At 41.3% G+C, this 23711-nt stretch overlaps 1 protein-coding gene across 1 annotated transcript in view; it reads right to left on the minus strand.

Annotated features, from left to right (window-relative positions):
- The window catches only part of galnt1 (UDP-N-acetyl-alpha-D-galactosamine:polypeptide N-acetylgalactosaminyltransferase 1), a 38565-nt gene continuing 14854 nt past the window's right edge, over nt 1-23711 (minus strand). Inside the window, exons 3-14 of the mRNA XM_018686154.2 lie at nt 15726-15865; nt 15455-15623; nt 9767-9933; nt 9043-9170; nt 8849-8928; nt 8264-8434; nt 6057-6174; nt 5544-5724; nt 3856-3995; nt 3551-3649; nt 3265-3399; nt 1-2341 (exon numbers count right to left, since the gene is read on the minus strand). Coding sequence (XP_018541670.1) covers nt 2195-2341; nt 3265-3399; nt 3551-3649; nt 3856-3995; nt 5544-5724; nt 6057-6174; nt 8264-8434; nt 8849-8928; nt 9043-9170; nt 9767-9933; nt 15455-15623; nt 15726-15864 — 1674 coding nt within the window. The 5' untranslated portion in view covers nt 15865 and the 3' untranslated portion in view covers nt 1-2194. The remainder of the gene's footprint in view (nt 2342-3264; nt 3400-3550; nt 3650-3855; nt 3996-5543; nt 5725-6056; nt 6175-8263; nt 8435-8848; nt 8929-9042; nt 9171-9766; nt 9934-15454; nt 15624-15725; nt 15866-23711) is intronic.

The raw sequence follows: 23711 nt of genomic DNA on the forward strand, positions 1-23711 counted from the left end.
TTGTCCTTGTATTGTTCTGTAAACTTCACCTTTATTTTCTACATTTGGATCAGCTCAGTGTTGAAGCCTGGACATGTCAGTCAACTGCAAACCCCCGTCCACCCCACCCCTCCCACCAAAAAATCAGAACAATCGATACAATACCCCCTCTGTCTCACAATCAAAAAACGTTCACATCTTCACCACAGTCACTCGCTCAGACATGACAAACACCAGCTGACGGCCTCCTCTTGCTACTGTGTCCACAACAAAGATGAACCAATGACATGTCCTATGTGTAAACCCTTCCTCCACTGGAGGAAGCTGAAATGGTTAAAACTTTTATGAAATCACCTCTCCTGCCCTGACTCGCAGCCCCAGGAGTGATACAAAAAAAGTATAAAGAAAGCATGATGGTTGAAATGAGACACTGATGTAACTGTTCAGCCTGTTTGGCTCGCTGAGATATGAAAAGTGAAAATACTGCAGGTGAGCTTGTAAAGAGAGATATGCAGTCATGGATTAAGATATGTCATCTGCTGCTGCTGTGCTCTTTGTAATCCACAGTTCAACCTTTTCTCTGCCCTCAGCTCTCTACAATTATTCCTCTGTCCCTGATGAATTCTCCTAAATGCACCTCAGCGACGTCTCTTTGATATCCTAACAACTTCCCAGGCATCGTTTCCTACTCTAGATATGTCCTCAGGAGAGTGCAGAGGGTTGGCTCTGCTCTGCAAAATAGAAGCAGCTTTTGCTTTTTTTTTTTCTTTTTTTTTGTACAACGGAAGCAGGAATATGCTGATCTGCTGTCAGTCTATGCTACGGGCTCTTGGTTTGTCCGACAGCGAGGGTTCTGAGAGCTGTTTGTTCTAGTAAACAGGGGAGCTGATGGACTGGGATTAGTACTGAAGACACACGCTCACACCCACACCGACGCATCCATCCACACACTCCGCTGGAGGAAAGAAGCCCTTGGAGTGTATTTTTTAAGAGGTCATTGAGAAGAAGATATGCCAAGATGGATTAAAGTATCAGGCAAATGCAGCCTTTTTCCTATATGTGTACAGGATGTGGATGCGTGTGTGTGACTATGTAGTGTCTTATGGGAGAGCTCCCTATGGTTTAACACTACATTGGGCAGTGAACATCAGTTACATATGCAGAGTCCTCTATGTGTGTGTGTGTGTGTGTGTGTTAGCTCTATGTTAAATATCTTTAAAGACAACAGAGACGGACAGACAGACTAGGATTACTGCTCTGTGGCACTCTCACAGGACTGTAGAAACAGACAAATCCATGTAAAAACTGGACATAGAAATCTCAAGATATCACAAACATCGTTTTTCTCTATCTCTAGATCTCTGCTGATTGGCAGATGTCCGGTCCTCGTGTTCAGTCCTCTTGTTTGTTTGTTTTTTTTTTAATGTGCAGTCCCTTGGAAAATTCCTCAGGAGGCTTCAGTCTGTGGGAATGAAATGCCGAGGAGTAACACCAGGGGGAGACATACACTGCTGCAACACTGTAGGAGGGGCTCTGACACATGCACACATGACACTCTCACACATTCACACACGCACACTCAGATGCTCACGTACTCATGCACCCTTCTTCATAGGAGTTCACCAGAGTTTGTTTTCAAAATCCATTACAAAATTAAATTATAAAAAAAAAAAAGGAAATCAAAAAGGAATTCAGCCCCCTTCTCAAAGCATACATTCATCTCAGAGTACACACACCCATTCACACACACACACACACACACAAATAAGTGCACACACTCTCTCATAAGAGGCAGTCAGTAAACCTTAAGTGATGAGTTGAGGGGTGGACTGCTTTGTCCAGGGAAGCTGTGAGTGCAGAACCTCGACTCCACCAGCCAGTCTCATTATTCACGCCTGAGAGCGAGTCACTCTGCGCAGTTAAAATCTCTTCTTAAAAAACACAAAACAAACGTAAGACAACAGCCATCGTCTCCTAGAGGGAGTCTTTCCTCTCTTCCTGCTCCGAGGAGGGTCGAACACACTCCTCCCTCTGATCTGTGGCAGAGGTAGTACCGTCCAATCCGTCCTCCTCCTCCTCCTCTTCCCAAGTCCCCTCATGGGAAGTCTTTCCTTTTCCCAGTGCCCAATTTCAATAAACATGTCCATTCCCCTCACTGCTTACTCTGGGCCGCTGTGTGTGTGAGTGTGTGTGTTTGTGAGTGTGCGGAGTGTGGTCAGAAGACCTCTGGTAGTGTGACGTTGCGGAGCAGCCACTGTTGAGAGCGCGTGTGCGTGCAGTCTCTGACGCTGGGCACCTGGCTGTCCTCCTCACTGGCCTTGTCCAGACACTGGTTACTGTTGACGTGGACCAGAGTCAGCTTCTGCACGACAGGGAAACACAGAGTGCATGTGTGTGTGTGAGAGGATGCAAATCAGGTTTCTGACTGGTTCATTTGAATTCACACGAGCACGTATATAAATCTTTATTCAAATAGCTCATCTGTACACACAGTTCCTAGTTTAATTTTCTATCTCAGACTCTAATTCTGAGGCACAATTTAGTTTTGGCTCTCAGTGTGAGGGATGCTGTGGTTGGGTTGGGTAATGTTTCAATGAAGACATATTGTCCTAAAACTGTAGACATAAATATCCCACTGACTGAAATGACAGCTAGTCTGAAATATGTGTTATCATACCGTTTGCGTACCGGGAATACACAGGGCTTATTATTTTCAGTTAGAAAAACAGGAAACTCATCTTTTAATTTACTAAGAAACAGCTGAAAACTGTAAGAAACTGTCAAAAAAGACATAATACAAAAAACCAAAGTGAAAATAGGATTAAAAAAAAAATGACATTTGAAGTGCAAAGCCATTTTTCTTTAGTTGCAAAGAAAAAGTTAGGTGAATAATAAGCATCTCATTTGTGTTTGTCCACAATTTTTCTCTTCACTTTCTATCATGGAATGTATTTTCTGGGCTGTGCTCACTGCACGAAGACTCTGTTTACTGACAAAAGCTCATTTCCTTTTTGAAGTTTCATCATCATTTCATCTCCTTTATCGTTTTCATTTCACCAGTGCTGTTTTTTTTTAATTTATATTAGTTTCAACTGGAAGAAACTGAAATGATGAGCCTTCTGAATATATAACTTTCCAGGCTTACTTCTGTATCTGTCAAGACCTGCGTGAGAGCCCACTGTGTATGTTTCTATGTGTACATTTACTGTACCAGCAAATCTGTACATTTATTATATCCTCCCATACAGCCTTAACATGTACATTTTCATCATTTCTTCCACTCACCACAGGGTCGTACTCCCAGAGCTGGTTGCCTTTGAGGTGGTGGCACTTGAGCATCATGACGGGCCCATTCAGCTTGGACACGTCTAGACACAAGTCGTCTGTCCTGATCTCCTTGTTGGCCGTGTAGGAGAAAACCTGCATGTCACATGAACAAAGTCGAGCTTTTAAATCAAACCTTGTGCCTTTTTCTCCTCCTAAACATTTTTTCTGTCTTCTCTGGCTAACAGTTCATTGTATTCATTGTATTTATTTATTTATTTTTTGCTCTGTCTTGGTGCCATGTTACCTGGTTGCCTCCCATGCCGTGGCAGTTGAAAATGCCGACCTTCTCATTCTCCTTGCGGGCCATGTTGTCCAGGCACTGGTTGGTCTCCACATTGCGTATCTGAGTCGAATACAAACAGAAACCACAGTCAGTAATACTGTTACCTGAGCATAAAACCTCATTTAAATGCTTTCTATCCTCTTGGATTTCAAACTAAAGGCAGTGAGTTGCAGATGCATTTGTGTCTGTCTGTCTTGCAGTGAATGACAGTGTCTAAAATATTTTGAGTCAGATAGCGCTATATATATATGTGTGTGTGTGAGTACCTCTCCAAGCGAGTAATAGTGTCTGGGGATCTGGGAGTCAGGGTAGACGTTCTCCAAGTACCAACTGAAGGGTTTACATTGAAGCTTTTGTCTCAGAGAAGTGCGAGAGGTGATGTCACCGTAGTCCACTTTGGTCACACCTGGAGAGACACACACAGACAAAGAGAAAAATAAAGGTCAGTAACTATGGTGCCAAATTACATTTGCATAGTCCTGGGTTTGTTGTTGAAAGGTTTTTAAATGCATTTTTCCATATAAACATTATTTAAAGGGTGTCACTGATGAAGTAGAACAAGGCCACACATTAATTTGAAGCACACAAACACATATCCAATATCACTGAACTGCAGAGCGCACTTATCAGATCAGGCCAAGTGCTTGAAAGGGCATAATGTTGAAGGACTACTCCAACAAAAATCCATTTGTTGAGTATGAAATCATCTTTAGACTACATGGGGTTTGGTCCTTTGCTGAGGGTAGTGGCTGTAGTTGCTGTGGATTCATGACAATTTCAACAAAGACCTGGTTTCAAGGAAAAAGTCTAAACATCTTAAACCAGCCTTGCAAGATCATCCAGTGCTTACTATCCACTGAGTGATCTGACTTGCTTTTTTGGTCTGGCGGTATCCTCGTTGACGGCTGTTTTGCCTGTTTGGAAAAGCAACTGAACCAATCAGAGCTCACCTCTGTAGACGTGAATTAGAATGGGAATGTTCTCTATCTTTGCCAGTATGAGTCCATTTACATGAATAATAATAGTAAAATAATAAAACTTTATTTATACACCACATTTCATTCAGTGTGCATTTTATACAATGTGCTTCACAAAACACAAAAAGACAGATAAGTAATAGCAACATTAAAAAATGTAATGGCAAGGATTTCATTTAAAAAGAGGCTAATCAAAGATATTAAGAAAAACAATACTATCAATAAGCTTAAAATGCAGTTTCAAGGTAAAAGCAATTTTGAAAAGATGAGTTTTAAGTTTTGCTTTCAAGTCAGTAAACAACAGGCTGTCCCTTAAAGCAGCCAGCCAGCCAGCATGATATGTATCATATGTTAATTACCACTACAGCAGACTATGACTTTGACAGGGTGGATGCATCAGTTACTACTCATGGAAAATAATACCCCTCCAAAACCGACAATGGCCAACATGAACACAATGTCCCAGTGTTTAATAACGTGAAAACAAACTGACAGTTCAGTCCAACTACATGCTGTAACTCTAAAAGTCACTGCATGCAGCGGTTTAGTGTTAAGCAGCAGCTATTACTTTCTTTGCCTGTAGGTGGCGATATCAACATGTCTGCATCTGCAGGTGTAAACTGAGTTTGTGAGAAAGTTTAATAACAGCTTCCACATCCAAAAAAATTCTCTATTTAGGGAGTTTTGCTTTAGTTTTGGTTGGGTCTCCTTTGCCAACTTGTGTGAGTGTGTGTGTGTGTGTGTTTGTGTGAGTTAATAGATGCTTTGTAGCGTGAAATTACTCGCCGCACCCCCCGTCCTGCACTGCTGGGTCGCAACTGCAATATCACACTGTCACTGGGTTAATGGATAGATCACACCTGCCACAGAGATTAACCTCCCCACATGAGCACATACATGCATACCAGCATGAACACATACACACAAGTACACACGCACGCACGTCCGCACACACACGCACGCACGTTCCTACTCACCAGGAGAGATGATATAGAAGAAGTTTTTGAATTCATCCATCCACACTTCTGCCAGGCGCCGGTTGTTTTTGTTGATGATCTGTCCTGTTCCCCCTGGAAACGTGTAGGGCGTCGCCTTTCTGAACACGTGACCCACATGAGAGCATGTGACAATTTCTAGAGTCCCACCGCACTGCCAGATCTGTGGAGACCAACACACACGCGTACAGTATACTGTGCAGAATACACACAGTGTAAAGCTCGATCACTGAATGAGCAAAGGCTGACAGTGAACTATGCTGGGAGATGGATTGTTTGGTCCTGTCTGTGTTTTGACAGTCTGAATAAGTTTGATTGAGAGCCAGTCAGGATGATGCCTGACAAAGTATTAGTCAAGTCAACAATTTGGTCAGAGTAGTCACGAGTGTAATGTGCATATATGGGTGTCTCTGGACCCGAGCAGACACTCCTGAATGCCTGCCAGTGAATGGAAGAATGCAGTCATGTCAATTGGCTGCGGGTGTGTTCACTCACTCTGAAAGAGATTTCCAGGTTCTCTCCGCCCCAGATGTCCATGCCGGCATCATACGTGCCGATCTCCTGGAAATAATCTCTGTCTATGGAGAACAAGCCGCCTGCCATGGTAGGAGTCCTGAAGAAAGAGTGAGGTGAGTTAGTGCCACTTAATTCACTTAAGGCCTGCTTTCTAAAGGTCACACAGTATCTATAGATGCCATCAGAGTTTTCTATTTCACCACTCTCAACCCCTGTACTTGGCTATTTTCCTGTTTGTTCATTTTCTGTTTTTCTGCTCACTCCTCTGTTGTTGTGATGGCCGTGTCAGTGTTTAATGGCCTCAAGGCTCTCTGCTCTCTCTCCCTGGTTTCCTCCTTTGTGCATCGGGCCTATGTTCCTTGCTGCCTGGTTTTGCTTTCATTTAACATCGAAGTTCACTTATCAACACACAATACTGTGCATACTGAGAGCACATGGGGTGATGGTTTGTTTGCAGCATTTAAATGAGAGTGGGAAATAATGAGCAACGCAGAAGTAAAGAAAAACAAATATTCAATTGTTACAACAAAACACAGATGACTATAATTATATATGTATGTGTACTTTTCTGTTTACTTTAAATATCAAAGCTGTCTAACTAAGCTTACAATTAAATTATCATTTTTACAAAACACATCACAGCAAAGCAAACAAACCCTAGTAATTTACACAGAATTTTTGACATGTACAGTGCAGCAGAAAACTATTTGTTTACCACTTACAAAGACTGTTCATTACCTAAAAACACACCATGACACAGTAATAAACACTAACATTGTTACAATAAATAAATAAAGCGACAAAAACGATAAACAAAAGGTTGGTATTTTGTACTGAGATCGTAAAACTAGAGGACTTTTCTACAGTAGACTGTTTTTTTCCCAGGTGGTGCTGTGGAAAATTCTCTCTGAGGATTTACAGCATCTAATTGACACAAGGTCATTTAATATGTTCAGAGGATTTTTCACAAGTCTTCCTTAGACCTTGGATACTTGGTGCGTTTTTTCTGTCCAATAGACAATCTTTCCAAGTGACCTCAGAGTTTTGCACAGTACTCTAAATTACAAGGTAGATGAGCCTGTAACAACCAGTTTAGCTGCTGAGGTTTCCTCCTGTCCCATTACTCTCTGAGGCCTCTCAGTGTGTGACAGCAGCAGGCCTGTAGCTTGCTATGCACTGGCTAATGAAGAACAATTCCCTTGGTAACCATATTAACCATATTTCGATAACAGCCATTTAACACCAAATGACAAGGTGAAATCACACCAGTGTACTCAGTGTACGGATTCCCCACTGGCACATCCTCTATTATGAGAAGTATGTTTGTGCTCTTTTGAAACCTAATACATAATGTTCCTTATGAAATCTCTGTTGTTTATGTGCAATAGCTCTTAAGTCTTCCCAATAATATATAACTGCTTTGTGACAGGACAGGGTTTATGTAAATCATGTCATTAGTATAAAGTACTTCTTAATTTCCTGCCCTGACACTACAACCCACTTTTTGTTTTTTAGGCCACTTACAAGACACCCTTAGGAAAATTTTGTCAGGCAGAACTGTGAAAAACAACTGAAAACAGGGGCAAAGAGTGTTACATAAGATATATTATGTGTGTGACCCTGAATAATGGCGTCAAGCATGCTCAGAAACAAGAGCAGGAAGAATAGATGATAGACAGGCAGAAATAGGCTCTTGATTTTACTTCCAAGGCCTGGGCCATGAGAAATGGTACATGGAGCAGAATTACAGAGAATCTTACATTAACATCTTGACTTTAACTATAGAGGAGGGCTCACTGTATGCTTTCAGTATTCCTGCCTTGAGAGCATTTTATGATTATTATCAGCTGAAAATTAAATGGTGAAGTACGATTATGCTGTTTACATCAATCGTGAATGCCTCTCAGTGATGTTAAAGCTTGACGCATATATTATTACCATTAGCTCACTAACACAGCAAGTGAGTATGATCATGTGTGCCTAGATATAATACTGACATGATTAAAGCCTGGTCCCTGTAGGGAAATTCTCTTTTTGCTTGACCCAGCAGAGAGGTCAGAGGTCAGGGTCAGCTGAACAGCAGGAGCCCTTAAGCTGGTCGAGACTGAACTTGCTGAAGGACACCTAAATACCAAAAGTCAAACCCACGTGATTCAGTTAAAGGTTCGTTCAACTGTATCACCCACCTGACAGGCAGCGTGCGGTCTCCTTTGCGGCGGTCCATCTCTCTCTGAGGTACAGGGTACCAGCGGAAGTTGAGCTTCCAGTTGAAGCCTCCGTATGTCATGTCGGATCCCGCCATGTACTCAAACGTGTCATCGCTGATCACGTCAATGATTGGACACACCACTGTTCTCCTATGGCAAAAAGACACACAAATGTATCAACACAGAAATAAACACAGAAACACACCACACCACACACACGCACACACAGTACATCAGCCTGTCATTTATGACCTTGGGTGGTCATCAATTATGACTAAGTGCTTATCTGCAAGGTGTGTCACCTCCAGAAGCAAATGCATCTGAACAATAGTGCATGCTGTGACTTTCCATCACTCATCACTTGTTACACCTTCTTAAACCTTATGTGTTTTCTGTGTGTGTGTATGTGAGTACTTGCTTGTGGAAAGCAGTAAACAGAGAATGAGTAATTAAGCATCAAATAAACACAAGGACAAGCCCCCTGCAGGCTTAACAATAGTTTATTGATTTTTTTTATGCTTGCCAATGGTGTGTGTGTCTTTTGTGTGTATGTGTGTGTCTTACTTGTCTTGCTTGATGCGGGCGAGCAGAGGCTCTAGCCACCCTGTTGTGCATTCACAATGAGCATCCAGGAAGGTTATAACCTAGAAACATGGAGAGAAAACATTAGACAGACCCAACAGTGCATACACCATATGGAGAGTCACTGGGTAGTGGATGTCACATATGTACATGCGCGCGCACACACACACACACACCTGGCCAGTGGAGATAGAGGCTCCTTTGAGACGAGCACGGATAAGTCCAGACCGCTGCTCCATCCTCACCACTCTCACGGGGACTTCAAGCCTTCTGACATACTGCTCCAATGGCCGCTTTAGGAAATCTGAAACATACAAATGAACACATGTGAATTAAAACTGATACAATACACACACATAAACCCACACACACGAGACAGACAAAAACACACACGGCAGAGCCTGGATTACAAGCAACCCCTCCAACCTATCCGTTTTGTACCAGCAGAGATCAAAGCTAAGTGTGTGCTTGTGTTTTTGCTTGTGTGCAGGTGCCTTAGCATGCCTGCTGACATCCCCTCTACCTGCAGAGAGCTCCCCTCGCCACACACACCAACACACACTCAGCCTTGCACCATCAAACCTGAGGTCCCATAGGGTGAAATGGTGCTGTGTGGTGGCGGCTTGGGTGGGGGGGGGATTGAGGGTAATAACAGAGTGTAATCCCTGCGGCTGGCAAATTAAAGACCTAATCTCTCCCAAACAGGGATTAACAGCATTGAAGAGGGTGGAGTGGCACACACAGCACATATATGCTGACTAGCTGTTGGACTCGGACACACACACACACACACACACACACAGGAACCAAGCAAAATCATACAGTAGCTCTCTAAAAAATAGGCTAAGCCTCAAACAAGCAGCACTGAAGGAATTATCTGCAGTGTGTGTGTGTACATACCTCTCTCGCTGGCATCGTCCACCAGGACAATCTCCTCTAGCAGTGTGTGTGGAGAGCGGTCGATGACGGAGTGGACGGTTCGCAACAGCGTGCTCCATGCCTCATTGTGAAACACAATCACCACGCTGGTACGAGGAAGATTATCAGGGTATAACTTGTTCTTGCACCTATGGAGAGAACATACAACAACCAGAATAAAATCTTTAATAACAAAAACCTATGTTCACTGTGGAATGATACAAAGATACTTAATACATCTGATTATTCAAATACTGAAATGACAATGGCGTAAAAACAACAAAAAAAACCTCAAGGTGCAATAAGAGAAAATGTGTGAGCTGCATCAAAAACCAACACAGACATGGTTAGACAAAGACAGCCACATGCGCAATAAGTGAAGCTGTGGTCTTTGAACACAGACAAAACTGAGCTGACAGAGACAGAGGGAGAAGAGAGAAAAACACTCTAGTAGAGACATCACAATCCAGCCTCTGTCTGATTGGAAGAGACTGCTACAGACAGAGCGGCAGCTAAAGTGAGTCTATGCAAGAGAGAGCCGAACAAGAGGGAAATTGCTGGGACTTAAACATCAACTAAACCGCATTAGTCAGTCACGGAGTCACTGCTTAATTAAATCAACATTTATGGCCTCGTGAAAAATCATATTTTTATCGACTTCAAAGAAAACAGAGGGTGAATAATGAGCAAGCAACTGCGCATATATTCCCAAATTTAGACAAGAGACTCGCACAGAAATAGTGGGTCAGCACGATGACAGTTGATTAGTGATGCTAATTAGAGTGTGAGTCATTATCATAGTGGTGTAGAGCACACACACATCAAACTCTCTTATTGAGAGACAGAGACAGATGTAAATGTCTAACAGAAGAGAGCAGGCATGAGTGAATAGACAAGAGAAGATGGATATTAGTGAAGTGAGGACTTAGTCAAATAGTCTCTAAACTATTCCCCAAGAAATACTCTGTTATTAAGTACAACTTCTGAAAGCACAGTTAAGGTTCATTTTCTACCTTCCAGACAGGCAAATATTAATGCTTAGGTTATTTTAGTATGACACTTGCTTGATCTAGCTAGCCTAGCATAGCGAACCGTCACCGTAGTTGGCTTGATTTTTTAAAAAAAGGTCTGCAAGGTCTTATGGAAAGGCAGAACACATCCCAGTAAGGTTATTTTTTGCCTTTATTTTTTTTAGTACAGTGAGAGAGAGACAGGAAACAGGGAGAGAGTGGAGGAATGACACGCACTAAAGGTCCAGCCGGATTGGGAGTCAAACCGGAGTCTGCCTGCTCAGACCACTAGGGCCCACATGGTACGTGTCCTAACCATTTGGCTATGAGGGCGCCCCCCCCCCGCAGTCTGGTTATTTTCTCTATAAATGGATCCTCAAGTGAATGTCCAGAAAATGTAATTCTGTATTTTATGATATTATCACATTTGGGAAACATCATACACTGTAAATTGTATTCTCAGTGTCCATCCCTAGCTTGCAGCTTGTAAACACTTTCATTAGTTTTGCCAGCAAAATCAGTTCTGGGGTTACAAGAAACACAATCTTTTAATTTGCAGGTCCCTTTAAAACAGTGTGTGATTTGACATTTTAGGCAGTTTTATGTCAGTGTTATGCAGACTACACTAGATGGAACAGAGATTAGTGCAGATAGTACACTGTAATACTCTTGTATAAAATACATCTCTAAAAACCACAAGTGTCACAAAGATAGTACACTGCCATTTTGCAAAGGCTTTCCACTTTTTTCTAAGGCATGAGAGTGTTTTGTAATCATCTCATCAACAAAAATGTACAATTAATTTTCTAGGAAACAGCTTCGAGAGCATGCTCTAACCATTGAGAGTGACACAGATATTACAGATGGGTTGATTTGCACAACAGATGGCACAAAATATGGACATAACCCACGCCAAATGAATGTTAAATGTTACTCTCCAATTTTTTAAAAAAAAGCTTAGTTTCACTGGAGAACACACATTAGAATGACAGGAGAGCAGAGCAGAGATGCACATCTGTTGTACAAGAAACCCTGCAGCCTGCCATGATACCTGCATGCGAGCTGTCTGACATTTCGCTGCCTCACAGTCAAAGTGTCTTCTCAAAAGAACCCGTTATCTATTGATGACAAAACTGAAACCAGCCTGTGACTTCCTCCCTCTGACAGATTCAATTCTTACAATAGCCAAGTGGAATATGATCTCTCTTCCTCCATCCTCATAACTCCCTCCCTCCCTGTGATCATCCAGAGCACTGGAACGTTTCCTCTCTCTCGCTTTCTTTCTCTCTCTGCTGTCGATTCTGACAGAAGGAATGTAAGAGCGAGAGCAGAGAGGAGGTCAAGAATATACTCCATCCTGCAGCTGCCTCTGGAGCATGTTAAATAACACACACAGGCGGCGGTGTGCATGCTCATTCCCTCCTCAAAGAAGGGAGGTTGATGAGCACACAAGATGATTCACTATAAAAACAGAGACACCCTTGGAGTCTTTCAAATTTTATACACGTCATTTCATTATTTCGCTCTCCTCTGTTTCACAAACACAAACAAAACAACCATGACTTTCCACTCCCTGGACATGATCTTTGCTGCACAGATGATGGAAAACAAGATTTCTGCGTTTCCACCAAACTAATGTGTTGACACACGTCAGTGTGTCACATGATGTGGATTTTAAAAACTGAGGTCTTGTTGTGAGTCCTGTGTCAGTCGGGGGTTAGTGGTGGAGCAACATTTGGCAACAGCAACGCAGGCTAATGAGCTACAGGCTGTTTCTCCAGCCAGTGCATTGCAGGGATAGTTAGGATGGGATGGGTGGGCAGACTGGTTCTGATTAAACAGCGTCACTCTTGCAATATTACACACACACACACACACACACACACACATATGTGTGTGTGTGTGTGTGTGTATGTTGCCATAATGTTGCAGTCAGGATCTAAAAAAAGGAGAAAATGTCAAGTTTTCTGAAAGGTGTGGTCATGGAAAGCGTTTTCATATACTGCAGATCCACCCAACCACATGAATGCACACACATACATAAAAACACAGGCGTTAACACAGACACACACACGCATATAGGCTTGACTGTAATGTCTGAATGACCTGTTCTTTTGCCATTTTTTTCCACTCAATGGGTGTACTGCTGACAATAATGAAAATAAACCATCAGTGAGTTTCTGCTTCAAAGTTCGAGCTAATGGCGACCTGCTTAGCAATGATGAATTCATTTGCAGAGTTTGCCTACAAACCTGCCGTTCCACACACACACATACAAACACACACACACAGGTGCATACACAGAAATAAACACAAATGTATGAGTGCCTACACATCGCCTTGCTCGATATTGACTCGGTCTTATCTCCTAATTGGAAAAGCAGAGAGACGGAGAGAAGGCTGAGTGAAAACACACCTAGTAATCAACTCTCGCTCAAAGACTAAAACCCATTTCACGGATCAATGTCCTCTTTCTTTCCTGCCTGTCTAGTGTGCATGTGCCCCTGCCTGTCAGTCTTTGCATCTGTCAGTCAGTCTTTCTGTCTGTCTCTCTGAAAAACCTTCATTACTCATCAATGCATGTTCGTCCGCTGAAGTGAAAAAAGGGGCAAAGGGGGATGGAGGGCTGAGCTGGTTTCCACCTGCTTGAACTAACCTTGACATATCTTCCAAGCTGCTGGCCAGAGGCATGTCTGTCTGCTGTTCTGACTGCCTCTGTGTCAGCCTCCCTGTCTGAAGACTGAACAACCTGCAGCCACTGGTACTGACAGACACTTGAGCAACACTAAAATCCTCATTATAGACATGAATTACTTGTGTTTGCACACATAATTTTGTATTACTCAAGTAAAATAAAAGAGTCTACTGTCATTGTTACTCTTAAAAACTGACGATTGTTTATTTTTATTTGTTTTTATTGCTTTATATCTTAGTGAAACTCAAAGGCAGTCAGCTCAAGGCATGGTACACCAGAGGTTAATGTGTGTTGCTATCCTCAAGTTCCCATGACATGGTGTCATTACTTCCTTACTGTGATGTTATTTCCTCTTGAAACTGGACAGTGAGGGATCAAACTTTAGGGGGAACCAATGGGTTGTTAGTTACGTTGTGAAATGCAGTTTGATTTGATAGGACAGGCAGAAAGGCAAAATTGTAATATATATATATATATATATATATATATATATATATATATATATATATATATATATATATATATATATATACATATTTTCAATTTACAATTTACTAGTGCAGCATGAGGTCACTACATATAAATGTATCAGCTAGCTGTGTCCCAATGTGGAGCCATATGGGGAAATACACTTTAATGCTTAATTTATGTTCTTTAGTGTCACAGCAGAAATCACTATGGGTCTCTGTGTCACACACTTTTTAAATGGAGTACTCAGAGAAGGATAGAAGCACAAGAGTTACTATGTTTACCAAATCATTTACATAAATACGCTGCATATACAGGTCGCTTACTATAAGGCTGTTTCCTGAACAGTTCATGAACAGCAGTTGGATCCATTAGCATTGCATCTTTTGAAATCATACTAACACCACATACATACTATGATGAATCCTGTGGTTGAGCCGTTTGCTTTCAGACCACAAACAAAATGTACCAGGGTCCACAGTCCACACCAGACCCTCATTTTCAGGCGAATACACCAGGGTGTGAAAAGCACTCTCCCCAAAAAAGGGTGTTGTTCATGGACTGTGTTTTTCCCAAAATGCATTGCACAAAAGACATTGAGGAGCTGGTCATAGCTGGAAAAAATTAAAATTAACTGTAGATGATAGTGAAACAGATGTGTGAACAACCACAAAACAAAAAAACAACTATAAAAGTCTTTGGAAAACACTGCGCTGTCTATGTGTGAAGTTTACATGGCAGTAGTGTTTCAAAATTGCAGCTAGACTGATATGCATTGATACATGTATTCTATCACTCCTTGTTAGTACAATATATAACATTAAGATATGTTCACTTCTTTGTATCCTAACTGCAGGACAGTATATGAACACAGTCAGTATTTTGTATATACTGTGTACTGACTGTATGGAATTAGGACACGCTGACTGTTTTTCAGGAAGTTTATGTGCCCATGGGATCTTTCAAGCCACCACACCCTGTCTAATTCTCTGTCTAAGTGAGTATGACAGTTTAATCACTTCCATAAACATACTTGTTTGTATTTTTTATCTCATATATATATATATATATATATATATATATATATATATATATATATATATATATATATATATAGAGAGAGAGAGAGAGAGAGCCTTACTAACACTAATAAAATGTTTTCTGATTTTATTTCTTTTAAATATATGTCTTAAATAACACTTAAAGATTAATATAGTTTTAAAATGTAATTAGAATTTTTGTTGTTGGTAATGCTCTCTACTTTGACCTATGTATCCTATGTATCTGTCATCCTCCATGTCATTATTCATGACTAACCTTAGCAGTGGCTCACTGTGTGACTGACAGGTTTTGGGTCAGACATCTGGCTTGTGGTTTATAACAGAATACCACTGTGGTCCATCTCAAAAATGGATGCCACTAACAGCCATTTTAAGGAGAACTTTATGAGCAGAGTAAAAGTAAGTGACAGATATTAGCTGCGGGGAGGCTGCTCACCCTTCCAGGCGGACGTCAGGCAGCGAACGATTGAGGGCAATCATCTCAGAGGCCATGAGGTTGAACTGGTTGATCTTAAACATCTCCTTCATCTTCTCCTGGTTCTCCTTAGGGATCACCACAGGCTTCCCCCCTTCACCGGGCCCGTCCCGCGGCCTGCTGAGGCCATCTACAATAGATACATACACACCATCGATCAGAGAGGATGCTGGAGGAAGTGAGTGTATGTCTCTGTGATCATATGTATATGTGTGTATCAAGGTGCACTCACCGTCTCTCCCGGGCAGTCCTCTCTCCTTCTTGTCGTCGCACTTGTTGCACTCGCTGAAGTAGAGCAGGATGAACATGTCCAGCATCACCCACACCAGAGAGGTGGCTAACACCACCTTGCAGTAGGCAAACCTCCGCATCCTAAAAATGTAATGAAAGGAAGACAAAAACATTAAAACTCTGGCAGAGGTGAGCAGTGACGGTGAGCCCTGAGCTGCACACAGAATCACAGGCTTTTTCAAAGCTCTCCAGAGATCGTTCTCCATTTCCTCTCATATCTCCCTTCGTTTTTTCCTCACTCCCTTCAACCCCCACCCCTCCCACAGCTCTGTGCCGGAGTATCTTCTCAACACCTCCATCTGTCCTTCCGCCTGCATGTCTGTCTGACTCTCGGCTCTTATCTGTCGGCTGTTTATCAGTGCCTCTCCAAATGGTCACCTCCACACTACAAGAGAGCCTCAAAATGGACACTGTGCATTGTTGGATTTCTGTCTTACATCACTCCAGAAGAAAAATAGTAAATAAATCTATGAGGGCATTTGTATAAATTTATCAGTTAGGTTGGTGTCTGATGCCATTATAAACATGCTGAACACTGACATCTGTGTTGTAGAGTGGATGTTTCATGGTATCTAAGCAATGCTTTAGTTATTTTCAAGTGTCAAGCTAAGTTATATGGCAGAAAAAGACATCTACTGTATCAGAGTTCCTAAATACCCCGCAGTATACAAGCCAATCTACCTTTTGTTCATTTAACATACCAAATCCCTGTGTGCTAAAGTGCAGTCACACACGCACACACCCGCAGGTAAGCGCACACACACACATACACAGCAGCAGCAGAGAGAGGAGCTGTGATAGTAATTGCTTTTCTTTGGCAGCCAGCAAGAGACAGACACAGCCACATTAAAATTCCTCTGCTCCCTTTTCCTTCTCTCCTCCAGCACCATCTCTCCTCTCTTTGGCTGATTCTCTGCCTCAATGATCCCTCAGGTTGCAGCAGCAGAAGGGAGAAAATTAATTTGGCCACGGTGATTTCTCTCGTGCTCCTGGGGGAAAAAAAGGTGTTTGTGCATAGCTAGCTTAGCTTAGCTTAGTTTAGCTTTGCTTAGCAGCCACGGAGGATGGAGAACTGCAGAGCAGCATTTCTAAACTCCACCTGATAGGATTCTGGTAGCATAAAGTGCCGTGTACAGCAGAAAACAAGAGTGAGGATCTGTCTGTTCTCACACAGTTTGTCTTTTCTCAGACTTTTGTGCCTGCAGAGCCAAATAGTTTCAGTGTCCTGACAAAGCAGAAGTTTGACCAGTTCTCCCAAGTTAAAGCTATGTACTGCAAGTACCTACTCTGCAGCAGAGCATAAAATCCACACCAACATATATGTTTATGCAGTTATAAGTTCTGTATGTCTGAATGGGGCTTTACCACAAATAGCTACTCGTAATAAGTACTTATAATGAGGTGAATGCTACAAGAAATAACCAATAAAAATGAGCACTGTTATGTGACAAGGTGATGCCATCTGCTGCAGTTTGCTCAAGAAAATTTAAGAAATAAAATACTGTTCTCAGATACACAGCTGCAATTCACTAGTTTTGTAATCCTGCAAGATTTTATCTCTGTCAAAGAGAAAACTGGTGCAGAGAAACCACCAACCGGGGAGAAAATAATTAAATCAAATCAATTACACTACAGCGACAAGCAGTGAGTGCATAATGTTATATCAGTTTACAAATCCCCACCTTCAGTAAGCAGTAGATTGAATCACATTTAAAATTTGACCCTTGGTTTACAAGTCTTTTAGTGAACTGGCATCTACATGAATAACCATACATGTCAGATCATTTGACACCAGCTTTTTATCAGCATTTAGCTTAGCTGTCCTTCACCTCTGGAACACCTCTTAAAAAGAAAATTACACCTCTTTATATGCTTTAAATATCATTTTTATAAACTGTTGAAAATATGGAGAAATGGGTTTACGGAAATTGCAAATGAAAACACCAAAAAAAGATGACAGTATTTAGATTATTTTGTCAAACTAAAACCTTTTAAGATATTCTAATGATACACAATACACCATACAGCTTCACTTCAAGTATATGTTTTGCATTTAAATCATTATCATTTAATGTCTATCGTGATTATAGTAGACTTTAACAGTTGAAATGTAGTTAGATTATAACCATGTCTACAGTTAAAAAAAAAATAATCTAAGAATAACAATAGTTGATGATTTTGATTGTGTGTGTGTGTGTGTGTGTGCATGGAGGAGAGGAAAATGACTTGCTCCGTTCTGTAGTGCTGTCGTTTTCTTCAGTGTTACCTGCGCAGAGTGTTCACACCACTGACACTGGTTATGGTTCACAAACACAGGTGTTACTCCTAGTGCAATAAGTGTGTAGGGAGAACATGGGTGATGATGGTTGAGTGTTATAACAAACTCCATGCTGTACTGTGTGTAACTGTATCTCTTCATGGTTCTCACCCTTGCCTTTATTCTATAAATCTACATTCTTTGATATATAATCTGTCTATTTTTCTGTAAGCCACAGTAAAGCACCCAATGTTTTCTCTATTTTTCAGGGTTCCCACCACATCCCTAACACACTTAAAATTCAAAGACAGTAAGGAAAACAACTGAAAGCCAACATAAACACAACACTACAGTTACAAAACTCATTCTCATATATTTCTGTAAAGGAACCCTTTGGAAAATTCACAGATCCTCCTGGATATCCTCAAAGAATTCATCAAATTGCTTGTCTCATTGTTTGGATCACTCCTCTCAAAAATTCTTGAAATTCCAGGACCAGTAGGAAGCCTGACATTCAGTCCTCGCTCTCCAGTCTCTCTCTTCTGTTTCCCTGACCGCTGCGGGACTGTACCGGCCTTGCTTGACCTCCACACAGTAACACAACACAACCTGATAACACAGCAGAAGCTTGGACAAATCTCTCTTTTCACCTTTCCTGGTGGCACAGACAGAGTTAGGCATGTATGCCAAACATTTAACAGCGCACTCAGACGGAAACAGACACCGACATGGAAGCACTCCGTTAGATAGAGACACACATATATTCTTGCTCACAAAGTCGTGTCAAAATGCTGTCAGAGGGATGTCAACTGGTTTCCCTGAATGCTGTTTGATTACAGAGAATGTAAAAGAAGTAGACAGCAGCGCTCCGAGCAGCAGCAGAGAAAGATTTATATGCATGTACGTTGACTAAACACACACATACACACACACTTTCCCATTGCTGTCTCTCCGCCATGCTTTTCTACTCACTGTATTTCTAATCAGGCATGGCAGAGGACACCTCAGGTCTCCTCTATGCTCACGGCAGCCCCGGGCCCTGCTTCTGTGTGCGTGTGTGTTGCATGTGTGTGAGTGTGCATCAGTTTAGTTTATGTTGGGCGCAAGTCTCTTTGAAGTCTCTTTTAAACAGCCTGGCTCCCTATGACATTAAACAGACACACACTTCTCCATCCCTACATCTCCGTGCTCTCTCACTAATCCATTAACATATCACGTTGCCTCCATCTTTCTTTTATATCTCCATCCTGGGCATCTCGCTCTTTCTCTCTCAGCCACCCCACCCCCACACCCCTGTTCGTCTCTTAGTGATGTCGTCTCCTTTCAAGAGCGGTTGCCATCACTACTTCCCTACAAGAACACAATTTCCCCCTTCACATCCTTCTCTGTGTCTCTCTTCATATCCCCTCCTCTCCTCTTCTCCACAGGCTTAATCCCCCTTTAGAGATTGCACAACCAGTGTTTCTCACAGCCACTTGGAAAAACTGCAAGAGCAAAAGGATCCAGAGTTTCACTCACTTCACAATTTATGACTGAGAGCGAGGAGCCTCCCGTCTGGGGATTTTATGTTTATATCTGTAAAAGAAAATTAAGAGGAAGAGAGGGAGATAGTATTTATATGACTCAGTGCCAATGAGAGAGGAGGATTTGTGTGTTGTTAATCAACACAAAGTTTGTGCTGCTAAATCATATAATATACAGCTAAACATAGTTTGTTTGCTCTCTGTACAGCCTAGTTTACTCTTTATTCTACAAGACCAGATGGGTTTTTATTGTAACCACTTTCTCTTTCATAAACAAGCATGTAAAAATGAATGTTGCTGTTTGACACATCTTCAATAAAAAAACAGAGATGATGCTATTCAAAAGTGCGAGGTGTCCTTGGGTCATGTGGGCTTGATAAGCTCAACAGTTTCCAAGACAACGCTGATGGGAGCGGTGATTTTCTGAGCAGTCGTAATGCCTCTCTCAACTGGAGCAGAACAAGTCACAGGCTAATATTAGGGAAGTGAAACAGAACAAGGTGGCCTGAAGCCCCATCTCCATTGCTCTCTATGGAGTAGCTGTGGTACACAGCTGCTCCTGGCAAAAAAGGCGAGGGTCATTTCATTTCCAGGTCGTAACCTTGACTGCAGAACATAGACTGGTCCCACAGAGGAAGGAGAGCGAGACAAGGAACAGAGAAAGACAGAGAGAAAGACCTTCCATCAGTTAATAGAGAAAAAGTTAGACAGAAAAGATATGCCGTATACTGTATGTGTTTGTATTCATAAAATGCATAGAATATGAATACATCTATATTCATGTCATGCATCCAACTGCAGGGTTTCCCATGGTGTTTTATAGCACAGGTGGATCAGTTTGCATGAAACAAAAACCATCTCTGCTAACATCACAGAAGTTATTGCACATTTATGAAATAAAACATTAACTTGTGGTGATAAAGGGCAGAGGTGTTACTTCCCACAGCAAACGCCATAAACAGGTATTTAATGAGTCTGGTTATTGTTGAGGGTGTAATCTCAACAATCAATCACAAGCCAAGGTGGTAAGCCACAGGCCAAATATTTTCATGGGAAAAACCCTGATTTGCATGTTACATATTCCATTTGACTCATTGCTGACATTGAACATTAGGGGTGTTCCCTAAATGTTGAGCATTTGAATCACCAGTTAAGAAACCCCCTCAAGTCGACTGCATTTTTTCTTCCTTTTAAGTCATTATGGACAAAGCAACACAGGATAACAGAGGCAGGCTATGGACTTTCTCTCAAAATGATCTCACTACAAAACTAACTGTAATGGAAATACAGAGGGGTGATGTAGATGCAGACCAGCTCAGCTTGTTTCTGTTTGCTGCTCAGATACTTTCAGCTGTGCTGCTGAATGTTAGTGAATTTGGCAAACTTACTTTTGAACCAGATACAGATACAAACTGCTCCGCTGGCACCTGGTGTGATGACTCTTCACCCAGCAGCTAATCAGAGGAGACGCTCCTCTGTGCGTCAGGACACTTTTTATTTCTCTATGCGGAAATGTGATATTTTCTGATGATGATGACAAACAAGGAACAGGCTGTTGTAGGAGTTAGAGTGGGGCAGCTGAACTGCACTGGAACTGGGTGAAGATCATGAGTAATACGTTTCTCCTAATTGTGGGTGAGGTTTACAGACATATTTGTCTGTCTAAGTACTTTTCCCAAGGTCAAAAATGAACATTAATACTGAGTTTAGAGTCTTTAAGTTTTATTGGCAGCAGTTTTACTAATTGACTAATATATTTTTTAAATTTTAAGGGGTGCTATGTCTTCATGTGAAGAAAATGCAGTCGATTTACATATCATAATCATATTTTTTCAACCCTAAAATACTGATGTTTATAATGGCCTCAAACATTGAATATTGGTTGGACCCTAATATACTTTTGCCTAATGCCTTTTTTTGTAAGAAAGAGAGAGAGACAGGATGAGAGAGAGAAAACAAAGTTTAAAAACTCAGTATGAAAAAAGCCAAAGAGTATAATGGATAGAACTGCCCATGGCAGCGTAAAAGTCCCAGCTGAAATTGATTACCAATGCAAAGCTTGGCACAGGCACAAAGTGGAATTAAACACTTCAATCTCCAATCACTTGGGCATTTGCAGCCAAAATCAATACACATTACTGTCACAGGGGGTGTTCCCTTGACGGTTGGAGAGAGCACAGCTGCCTGGCTACACCATAAAACTACAGATACACACACAGGCTCACAACACATGTATAAAAATAAATGCATTACAACAGACATAGGAACATTCAAACCACAGAATCATACCTCTTGGTCTGTGTGATGCAAGTGTGCTGTAATTGCTCTATTAACAACTCATAATCCCACGTTTTCTCTCCAGTGATATTCATTTCTGCCTCAGACAGACATGATCTCACCTCTCAAACTTGCAAAGGTACGGAGCAGGGGCTTTGTTGATACCGACTAACACAGTTCACAGCACTAACACAGATAATTTGACAATTTACACAATTAAAATACCACCACAGACTGAGTGTTAATTGTTGTTAACACACACACACATATACACACACACAAAGACCAAATCATAATACTTACAGTGTGAGCTGTTTGACCCAGCAGGTGTGTGTATCTGGCCTCTACTGTATGTCAGCTGCTCTCGGCACTGCTACGCCCACTACTACTCATGCCAACCAGGCAGGATTTATGAGGCTCTGGCATCACAGCAGGGTTTCCCTGCCTACTAACCACTTTAACAGTCTACTTTGATTTTTCATCTTGACATAAAAATGTGAAAGACATGCTTTTATTTTCTAGATAAGAATTTGTTGCGATGCAAACATAATATTTTGTGACTATTTAAATCCAGATCTTTTTACAGCACCGTGAGAAAATAAGGGTAATGTTCCTGACTCTAAATCTAGTGTTTTTAGAATCTCAAATTATTACTTGTACTGTGAAGGCTTTGAGGAGAGAAAAGAAAGACAACTGTGACCTACAAGAAAAAATTTTTTGCTTTGGTAGAGGTTTTGATTCTCTGAAAATCTAACCCTATTGTTTGGGCCTTCTAAGCAGTATCAAAAGACCATTCAATTTGATGGGTACCCTTCAGAGAGGATTCAACCCTATGTACACCCTTGTAATGTCCCTACCTGTTTTAAGAACTACATGCCTGATTTACACAATTCAACAACTGCAGCTGTTGGGTAATCTATAAACCCTCACTGCACACAGACAAGCTGGTGCAAGCTGGAAACCTCATCAAGTGATGACACAGACAGTTTATTTCTCATCCTTAAACTGGAAGCCACACATTCAACACATTGGTCAGGAAGTGTCGCCAATGTGCCAAAGACTCAAGAAAAACAGTTAATCACTAACTATGGATTTGGCTTGAAATGTATATCACATCTTAATCTTCTTAAAAATACAGCTAAAGCATTAAAATCTATCCTCCATGCAATGAATCACTAGGAATCAAAAAATATCTAAAACTTTTTAAATCATAGCAAAAACAGAATGAAAAATACAAAACACTTTAAACATCCATGAACAACATTAACTATTTCAACAACCCGCTGGCAAATATGCTGTCTTATATAAAGTGTTTTAGTTTATTGTTCTGTCTGTGTGTATTTATCTAGGGATTTATATTTATGCTGTGTTGAATCTTGTCTTTTTTGTACCCTGAGCTCATTAGAGTAATTCATAACTTTTGTTGTAATGGCAAGTGTTAAGCTAGGAAGATACGTTCATGTGTTTTTCAAGCTTATCTTAAAATAAACATTGAAATTGTTCCCCTTGCTCATCCTCAGTGTGGGTGATGGGGAACAGAATCTACAGTCCTCATTCTGTGCAGCGGTGCATTATAAAATTTGGCTTTTCCCAAAATTTATCTTTTCAGTCTAAAATTCTCTCTGTGTAACTTTGCCTTCACCACAGCTCAGCAAGGTAAAGGTATTGTTTTAAGATAGACGTGAAAGAGCTGTGAACTCATCCTTCAACTCAGCTCAACTCACAAAGGTTGCCCTCTTCAATTGTATGAATATGACTGGATGTTACACACCAGCTGGGATCTGTTTAGCTGATGCGTCAAAGTGCTACTGATACTGAAGCATGAGAGGAACAACTGATAGCAAATTAGCTGATGCAAACGACTTCAGCG

The sequence above is a fragment of the Lates calcarifer genome, linkage group LG15 (genome assembly GCF_001640805.2).
Source record: "Lates calcarifer isolate ASB-BC8 linkage group LG15, TLL_Latcal_v3, whole genome shotgun sequence".
NCBI lineage: Eukaryota > Metazoa > Chordata > Actinopteri > Centropomidae > Lates > Lates calcarifer.